This window comes from Etheostoma spectabile, chromosome 12, assembly GCF_008692095.1.
Source record: "Etheostoma spectabile isolate EspeVRDwgs_2016 chromosome 12, UIUC_Espe_1.0, whole genome shotgun sequence".
In the NCBI taxonomy this organism is placed as follows: domain Eukaryota; kingdom Metazoa; phylum Chordata; class Actinopteri; order Perciformes; family Percidae; genus Etheostoma; species Etheostoma spectabile.
Window position 1 is genome coordinate 27,239,623 of NC_045744.1, and position 10,335 is coordinate 27,249,957.

The 10,335-nt window shown below is 42.3% G+C and overlaps 1 protein-coding gene across 1 annotated transcript in view; it reads right to left on the bottom strand.

Annotated features, from left to right (window-relative positions):
• Positions 1–10,335, bottom strand: part of hs2st1a (heparan sulfate 2-O-sulfotransferase 1a) — a 37,314-nt gene that overhangs the window by 4,086 nt on the left and 22,893 nt on the right. The window contains exons 3-6 of the mRNA XM_032531436.1: positions 7,647–7,900; positions 6,185–6,270; positions 5,767–5,905; positions 4,232–4,329 (exon numbers count right to left, since the gene is read on the bottom strand). Coding sequence (XP_032387327.1) covers positions 4,232–4,329; positions 5,767–5,905; positions 6,185–6,270; positions 7,647–7,900 — 577 coding nt within the window. The remainder of the gene's footprint in view (positions 1–4,231; positions 4,330–5,766; positions 5,906–6,184; positions 6,271–7,646; positions 7,901–10,335) is intronic.

A 10,335-nucleotide genomic window follows, 5' to 3' on the forward strand; every position in this document is an offset into this window, starting at 1 on the left:
TATGAGCTGAAAGGTACTAAGACAGTGACAGGGAAAATGATGAAGTGAGATGTGAACAAAGTCCAGAAAGGGTTGAGACAACTGGAGGACTAGAGGACAAAGACAGGAAGAAATGGAAAGGCAGTGGCAGGTGTTGTCATAGTCAGGAAATGAAATAATAAGGGAGGAAGTAGACTGTTTAAACCAATAAAGTAACTTTTTGGCAAAGCCTCGTTAAACAAAGCTTAAAAGGACCGGCAGCAACTCGTCCTAAGCTTGTCTTCAGTTTATGTATTCAATGTTTCCAAGGTAAGTTCCACTACTTTAACATGAGGCTGGTGAACAGTGCACCGCAGTGAACTCAATCTTCAGACAGGGAAACAGCGATCAGGCAATTTTCCGCAGGGTAGTCCGGCGGTGTGGGAGTGTCACAAATGGCCCATTTGTGTGACATCCTGTTGAGTTCTTCAACCCCCCCCCCCAATGTAGCACAAATAGACTTTATATTTCCCAATTACCGTTTTCCATCAGATCGCCAATAGATCTCGATGTTTCTGACTGCACTTGAAGGCATTTTACATTTTACAGGAGAGAAAAGACGAATGAGACCTAGTGAGTGCTTTGTGTAACAGCTGACTGTTTAACTGCAACAACAAACTCCAGGGCAATTAAGTGCTTTTTGTTTTTTACCCTCATAGTGCTTACCGTACGTTCACACCGCCACCGACTTGAGCGTTAAAGTTACCGGAAGTCATTCATTTCAATGGAAGCCGGCTTCTCTCAGCTGCAAGGAGCGGCAAATCTGTCGGCGTCGCGTTTTGGGCGTTTTGAGCGTGTTGAGCGTCAATCAGAAAGTTGAAATTTTTCAACTTTAGTGTAATGAGCTATGACGCGGTTCAGCGGCAAGCAGCGGCTAACGCCAGCCGCCAATCGGAATATAGACGTCCTTCACGTGGCTGATCCGGAGAAACATACGATGTAATCTTTGTTCCTCCCAAAACATTAATTCTGAGGACAGATCATAATAGCCGTTGCGGGTTACCTTCGTTATAATATAACGTGTTTGTACATAGGAACAAGTTAACGCTACCTGCGGTCATATCCGCTCACAGTGAAGTCCGGCCAGGGTCACTAGATCAGTCCGGCGGTGCTCGCTCTGCCTGCATGCCGCTATGGCTCAGCGGCTAACGAGCGAGCTAACTGCTAACAGACCCCGTTGGACCAATTAATACAACTTCTGTCATTATTATGTAATTATTAAGGTTCTAGTGTCAGTGTATTGGCCGTGGCTGCGTGCGCTTTCCGGTCGAACAGAAAACGCCGCCACGTCAGAGCGGCCAAAGCGTCACAAAGCTTCCCCGTACTTTTTGACAAGCGTCTTGGCGGGGCGGCCAGAGCTTTTTTGCAGCTCAAGTCGGTGGCGGTGGTACGTACGGTTAAAACTTAGCTGGCTCCGCCCTGCTAGTAATTCCGCTCAATTTCGTTTCCTTTCAGTACTCGGTTGTCACTCTCCGATGCAGGTCGAGTGCAGATTTGAGTCGCGCATGCTCAATATGTCAAGATTATTTTTTTTTTTTTTTTTTTTTTTTTTTTTTTTTTTTTTTTTACTTTTTTTTTTTTTTTTTTTTTTTTTTTTTTTTTAGCACAATGTCATATGAAATTGTGAAATAATAAACTTCTCATTACAAACAATAACAGAAGATCATTTCATTTCAAACATTGTAGCTATCTATGATTGTTTGATTGCTAACGTTAGCTCTAACGCCATTCAAGTGACAACCTTTGTTGTGTTTGATTGCTAGCTTGTAGCTAAGTTAGCGGTCCTTTCAAAAACATAACTATCTATGGCTGTTTGATTGCTAACGTTAGCTCAAAACGTCATTCCAGTGACAGCCTTGCTGTGTTTTTAAAATTTTTTATTCTGTATTGACATTACAGAAGTCTCTCGTTAGCATCTTGTAGGCCAATTGTCGCAAAGTGACGCATGCGTGACCCAAATCTGCACTTGTCTTACATCAGGGAGTGACACTCCGTCTGGGTTTGCGGTATATTTGCGGGTTTTCTCAGGCCAGAAGTTAAATCCTGAGCAACAATCAATCTTTGTTGAGTTGTGTTGGGGGCCATGCTGTTGTGGCCCTCCTTCCCACGGGGTTTGGGAAAAGTTAGATTTTCCAGCTTGTTCCGTCAGTGGTGAAGGAGTTGGCTAAGGCTAATGCTAGCGATGCTAAGCCGGCATCACGACCAAATGTTGGTGATTGGTTATGGCAGATCCAATAGTTTTAAACCTCAACAGAGTACCCGTCTTCAAGGAAGTTAACACTTGTCAGTGGAGAGTGGCCGGACTCTCTGTACACACAAAATGTACCAGAGTCTGGTAGGACCAGGCTATTTAAAACTATCTGGTGGCAGCAATGGAGGCAGTGAGGTTTCCCGTTTACTGGACGGGATTCTCACACCACCTCAAACCATAGCTCAAAACACACTGACAAGTCTGATCTCCAGTTACATGACTGGCCACCACAGCGTGATGTGGGGTTGTGTTTCCCCAAAAGTTGAGTCGTTGCCCCTGTGGCAACCCCTGCCACAGCCGAAGCGCCCTACCCCCATTCGCCCTACCCCCCAAAGCGCCCTACAAATAATTGGAAAGACCTGTGTGTTTGCAGGATCGTCGACGGTCGATGAAGGCAGTGTGAATGCGGCTTTAGACCTTCAGTCAGTAACCTGTTTCAGGAGGGTAGACATTTAGCTGACACTTTTATCCAAAGCAACTTACACTTAAATGTATCAATTATATCAGAGGTTGCACGCCTCTGGAGCAACTATGGGTTAAGTGTCTTGTTCAGGGACACACTGCTTGATGTATCGCAGTGGAAATTGATTCAAGATCTCCCACACCAAAGGCATGTGTCACATCCACTGCGCCATCACCACCACATACAGTTGATGGTGGATGGTAGATGGTTCAAAGATGGAGGGCAGAGTCAAGGAGAGATTAAAAGAGGGTAAAAGGGATAAGTGAGGGCAGCAAGAGAGATTGATACAGATCATCATGTAGAGAGAATGGATCAAGGCTGAGAGAGCTATCAGAGACCTTGAGAAGATTAGTGGAGCAGAAGTGATAGAGAAAGACCAGGAGGGTCATGTGGTGCATTGTGAAACAAAACTAATACATCCCTCCTGAACTCAACCTGAACTGAATCTAAACTGCCTCAGGTGAGGGAAGGATAAATTGGCGTTATTCTTTTGTTTTTGTTTTTTTGTCATTTCCACAAATCCCACAGATAAATTAGAGAAGCCATCTGTGGTTAGAAACCCCAGAGCCCAATCGTCAATTCTCAAGATCTAAAACTTACAAAAACGGCACAGAAATAAAGTTTCACTTTGAACAACAGCTAAATAAATTCCTGAAAGAGGTGGGCACTGTAGTTTTTAGCAAACCTTACTAAATCTGAAACAAGTAGTGCATTTGTTGGGGACTATTTTCAGCCGTGGATTTATACCATTCGGTGTGCTACTGAGTGATTAATGTATCACTATGGTGTATGCAGGATTCAAACTACAGCGTAGGGCTGGAAAATGTATCAGTATTATATCAACATCAATATAGGAGGCAAGATATTGTCTTAGATTTTGGATATCATGGAAAAGACAACAATGGTGTCATATATATATATGACACCATTGTTGTCTTTTCCTGGTTTTAAAGGCTGCATTACAGCTGTTTTATTTTTTGACTTAACCCACTTAGTCATTATATCCACATTACTGATGATTATTTATCTAAAATCTCACTGTGTAAATATTTTGAGAAAGCACAAATAGTCAACCCTACACTATTGTTGCAATATTGATATTGTATATCAATATAAAATATTGTGGTATTTGATTTTCTCCATATGGCCCAGCTCTACTACAGCGTCCATGTTGCAAAGATGTGGCTCACTGATGTGTTTTAGTTTAAGTGGAGTTCTCTAGTATAGAGGAATAATGCTATATCAGATTTACAATACTTGTTAGTAGGATAAGTTCATTGTTGATTTTGATCCTTTTATGGGATTTGTTGACAAAAAAATATAGATTATCACCAGCCTTATGAACAGTAAGAAGTGAAAACACGACTAAAGACGAGCTGAATCAAGCTTTCTTTCGTTGTTTCAACATTCAAATACAAGAACACAAGAGAACCTTAAGACTATAATTCAGACTCGGTGTTGGCTGAACAGAGTACAGCGTCAGCTGTTTGAACACTCACCAGCATTCAGAGTAGTGACCACAGAAAAAGGGAATCTGGAGCCAGAGCTTCTCGGGGGCACAGTCTGAGCCGCCGGCTGATACACATTCATCAAATGTCTGAAACACAAACACAATGCATGAGCAAGTTCTGAAGAAAACACTCACTTATATCAACTTCAGATAAACTTTTCAATACATTTGTTGCACAGAATGAGAGCTGCAGATCTAGTCCCCGATCACATACATTTTAAGTGCGAAGGGATGGTTCGGACATTTTGAAGTGCGGTTGTTTGAGGTACTAATCCATAGTCAGAGTATTGCTATGGTAACGGGGGCAGCAGCTAAATGCATTTTAGCTATATAAAAATAAGACCACCTACAAAATAGCAATATCCGTTTAAAGGTATAATGTGTAGTTTTCTATCGCCTCCATGAGAAATTCTAATTAATGACAACAACACTGTCGGCGCATCCACTTGATACAAGCCTTCCGTGACCACTCCCCCCTTTACGCATTGGCTAGTACCGAAGGAGGACACGGAGGATTGAAAAAACATGATGGACTCTTCAGAAGAAGTCATTATCATCACTCGAGTTTCACTCGACAGTCACAACGACAACAGTCTTCTGAACACGGCCATACTGAGAAATCCAGAGAGAGTTGTGTGGAGCTGATAGTCTTAATCAGCTTTGTAGCAATTCATTTGGCAACGGCTTGAATGTAACGGACAGTCATTTAATATTAAAAAGTTACGCACTAGGGGTCCTATCTTGAACCTGGCGCGGTACAAAACCCGAAGACATAGTCAATGTCCCGTCCCGCGCCCAGGTCTTTTAAATAGCAAATGCACACACACGCAAAAGATTACATCTAAACATATTACGGTGCAAACCCGCCATCTTAATAGCAATGAAGGTACAAAACGCGCTTGGCTTTTAAAGGGAATGGGAGATGACATTCTGATTGGTTTATTATCTATGAATTAACTAAGACACTAAGTACAACCCTTTTGAAACATGCGCCAGGACCCTTTTATCCGCCATCAAACTAGCAAAAGTGGATTTGGGCACAATCTAAACGCACCTGCGCCAGGCGCTTCACACCGTGTGTTTAGATCATTAAAATAGGGCCCTGGGGCTTTAAGTGTATGCTATATTTAGAATATTTTTTACAGCTTTACGATGCCATCAAACAGAAGTTTACGCAGGGGGAACCAAAGTCGTTCTATGCTCTCGTCAAAGCCACCAGACTCCATTGACAAAAATAGTAATTTTACCTTGCAGAACACGGAGTTTCCAGTCTACCGCTGCCTCAGCCGGTTTGTTTGTTTGTCAGCAACAATGGATAAGCACCTCATACAACCCTGCATCAAGTAATCTGAACTATCCCTTTACGATCTTTTAACAGCCACTATTAACAGTAGCAATGATTATAACAACTAAACCCTGTTTCATTGTTCATATGGGCACCTAACTATTGTTTGAAGACAGATTAGAAAAAATAGTAAACCTATCCTTTAACCAAAAGAATGAGAGGATCGGTGGATTTTTAACCTTCTTGTCTCCTTGTTTCCTGCGTCTTAAGCCGGGCCGGTAGTCATCCCCGAAACGCAGAAAGTAATAATAGGACACCAGCCTTTCAATGGGGTCTCGGATCACGTTTATGTAGATGGGCTTCCTCTTCACCCCAAACCTGACAGAAATGACAGGGATTGGTTGAGGCACTCAACTGGACTTGAATCCAACTATGAAAATGAATTCTGAAGACAGACACAGTTAGCAGATTTAAGAGCTCAGTAATGTGCTTCTTTTGAGGTCAAATTTGCTACATTCAGATCATTACATTACACTGAGTAGGGGAAAAGCTGTGAATGGCCACAAGGTGGAGTCACCTGCACAAAGCCACAGCAGGGGGATCAAACTGTTTTTTACAGTGTAGCAAGTACAGTATATTGCAAGACAATTGATTTACTTGGTGAAGTCGAGGAAGGAGACGTGTCCGTGGTAGAAAGCCGGCTTCATTTCCCTCCACTCAGTCACATTCTTTACAAACCGCACCTGAACCAAATCATGATTGTTATTACAATGAATGGAATGCTTTTTTTTGTACATACAGGTTACCAAGTATAGACTATAATGTGGGGATATCAAAAAAAGAAGCCTCTACATCAGTAGTTCCCAACCTTTTGTAGTCTGAGGCCACAGTCCATTTACCAATCCCCAACGTACGTTCTAAATGTATAACACTATTGATTATTTAAAAGCGGATATTGTTAAGTATCTCATACAACTGAACTCTCAATCTAACAGTTGGTTGGTCAGCAACCCTACTAATACTAGCCTATTGGGCTACTACTAGAGCTGGGCAATATTTCAATATTATATCAATATTGTGATACGAGTCTAGATATAGTCAAAGATCTTGGATATTGTGATACTGTAATATTGTAATATGACATAAGTGTTGTCTTTTCCTGGTTTTAAAGGCTGGATTACAGTAAAGTGATGTCATTTTCTGAACCAGACTGTTGTAACTGTTCTATTATTTGCCTTTACTCACTTAGTCATTATATCCACGTAACTGATTTTATTGGGTTAATATTAAGTGAAAGCACCACTAGTCAACACTATAGTATTGTTGCGGTATCGCTATCAAGGTTTTTGGTCAAAAATATTGTGATATTAGATTTTTTGTATATCGCCCAGCCCTAGCTACTACTAATGAGAATGAAGCTGAAGGACCATTTAGCCATTAACGTTACTTTTAGCTAACTATTTCAACCAATCCCCCAGTACTTATAACGTATCATTTGAGCTGTTTAGCCATTACTTGGAGCTATTTACAGTGTTTCTACCGTTTATTCATTACTTTTAGCTCCCTGTCTAAACTTCTGTGCTCGCCTGCTAACTAGTATTTTCTAATATTTTTTACATATCTGCAGCATGTATTGCTCAGGTGTAACAGTTGAAATGTGGATATATATCCTTTTTTATCAAATCCTCATTTCACAATGTTCAAATTACAATAGTTGGATACAATCTTTCTATGTATCCCCTGGCAACTGCAGAAGTACCCCCTGGGGTAAAAGTACCCCTGGTTGGAATAATTCATCTACATTACAAACTAGGGCTGACAGATTAATTGTTTTCAAATTAAAAATTTTTGAAGGCGCGTTTTAAGTTGAATATTTGGGGTAACATTTACTTTAACATTATTTTTTCCTCTTTTTATTATTAATATTTTTTCTAAGAGGTTACATAAAACTTATTTATTGGAAAATTCGTGTGTATGTTCCTCGCAGTTTTGATGGTGTCTAATGTCAAAATGTTCCTCGACAGGTTTTATCGGTTCCTTAGGTCGTTCAGCTCTATTGCAAATGAAAGGGGGAAATGTATGTTTTGGAAGCCCGCGAGGTGTCAGCCATGGTTCTGACCTGGTCCTGTATGGACATGACCGGGTTGTTCTTGGTGGTGTTGATGTGCAGGACGTGGTAGTGGTTCTTCCCGCACAGGTCGTAGGCGATGTTGGTGAAGGAAGTGCTGGCCGTCTTGGGCACGCGGTTGTAGATGATGACGATGTCGTCTTGGCCCTCGGACAGCGACGAGGCCGACGAGTCCCGTTCCCGCAGGCCGTCCTGCGTGTGCCGCTGCTCGATCTCTCGCACCTCGTGTCTGGCGATGGCTCGTTCTGGAGGGACGACAGGAAGTGGGATACAGGCGAGTGGTGAGCAAAAATGTCCTTCAGCGACTTCCTCATTATAGACTATTCACACTTGTAAACATTAACATTCTAAAATGTCCCCGAGTGTATATGTGAACGACATAATCTGACCCCTTTATAAAAACAGCCAGGAAGAATTACATACTGGTAAATACTGCATAGTATAGACAGGCAGCAAGAAAGAAAAATATGAGGCGTTAAACAAGCATCTCCAACCCCCCAGATCTTTGTTTATGTATGGGTCAATGCTTGACATGTCTCATAACTCATGCTCAAATAGCACTCAGCTGATAGCATGTTTGACATCTCTGCTATAAATCTAGAATTTAATTATAACCTGATCCACTTAACATGAGCTAACCTTTAAAGATATTACTCCATCCTTGTCAGAAGTATCACCGCTGTACAAGAGACTAAACTGTAACTTCATTAAAAATGGATTTCCATTTCATTCAAGCGTTCATTAAAGTCTCTTTTAAGAGCACATAGCTATAAAAAAAAAGGAAGAAAACAAAATACCTTTCCTGCTTCACACCAAGGATCAAGAATAATGTCAAACAGGAATATTAGTTAATCATTTTGTGAGCAGCCTATTTCACGCTGTGGTACCACCTCTCTTGTTCGCTAATCAGATTCCACTTTAATATCAGTCCCCTGCTTTTAATTTCACTCTCCTTATTTAAATGCAGAGTGAAGTGTCTTGTTGCTCCCATTTTGGATCAAATAAATGTACCAGTCATATGGCCAAGTACAACTTGTGTGGTTCTGCCAGACTCTAGATAGATGGTGTGAATAGATTTCTTCAACCTAGTTTCCTTTTCTTGTAAGCATCATGTAACGAGGGCGAAAGGGTGAAGGGTGAGAGGTGACGGGCTGAGGGTTAGGGGTTGCTAGTTAGACGGTAAGGCCAGTTATTTGATAGCTGACTGGACTTTAACAGGACATCAATACGCTATAAATGAGGAGGGCGGAGGTATCTCTATGCAAACACTGCACTAAACGGCAGAAAAGCCAGACCTCGGCGGCTCAACGTGAATAGATTCAACACAAAGAAGCCCGGGCCTTTGTTACCCTCTGGCTTTTCTGTGTCTGAATTTGCCTCAGACTGACTGGCGTTGACAATGCCTCAGGGTGCTCCGTAGGAAGTATGGAGCGAGAAGAAGAAGAAGGGTGCTTCTGTGTGTGTGTGTGTGTGTGTGTGTGTGTGTGTGTGTGTGTACGTGTGGAGGGGGAGGAAGCACAACACTAGAGCAGCACCTAATACCCGTGGGAGCACTCAGTGGAGCCAGCGGGTTCCTAAAGCCCTGCCTGGCGTAACACTGTTACGCCTGGACTGAACGGCTTTAGAGCCTGGTATCTGGCACCGTGGCCAATTAGATGTCAAATGGATTCTGCCCCCTCTCCGTCATTTGTGCAAACACACACGTGGGCATGCACACAACCCACCGCACACACACACACACACACACACACACACACACACACACACACACACACACACACACACACACACACACACACACACACACACACACACACACACACACACACACACACACACACACACACACACACCACACACACACACACACACACACACACACACACACACACACACACACACACACACCTGCCTCTCTTACACCCTCCTGAGCAGCTGTTAATGTTCCACTCATCAAGGCTGGATCTGGTTACGGACAGAGGCGTGCCGCTTCCGCACGCTCGCAACTGCTGCTCTGGGCCGATAGCGTGGAGACGTGCCAGGTGGCTGAAATGGCTGAAAGCTGTCAGCATGCAGGACAACTGTGATGGAGACATTAATTCACGTGTCCTTCCAAAGCCCGTCTTAGCCAACAACAACAGCAATAACAGTTGCTATGCTGGAGCTTTATCGCTTGGGCTCAAATGTCATTTTAGGGATTATTTTTTTATGATGGTGTACATTAAAAGGGAGACAAAGAAAGACAGTGGCATTCAAAAAAAAATAGAGCCGGAGTACAACCCGTGACAACACAAGTCATAACTATAAGGTGCCTTTAGTCTGATGTGTAGTACCAGGTGTCTGCTTCACTTGAAGGGCTGTTTTCTCAAGCAGCTTCCTACTACGAGTGATGGGGTCTTACAGAAACACATTTTCTGCCAAAAGTTAAAATTGCTGTGTTTATTTCACATGCAAGATTCCTCTAATCATGTTTTTATCAGTGCTATTTTCACTGGGTTCAGTTGGAAAAAGGGGATGTCATGTACCTCCGTGCACCAATCAGTATTTAGCAACATTTGAATCTAAACATGTTATGACGTAAGTTCCCCTCAGCTCTTTGGGACATTTTAGTGTCTTTCTGCTCATTGTTGTCATTGTCATCATACCTTCATGTATCTCCGTTTTTCATAATTTACATTTT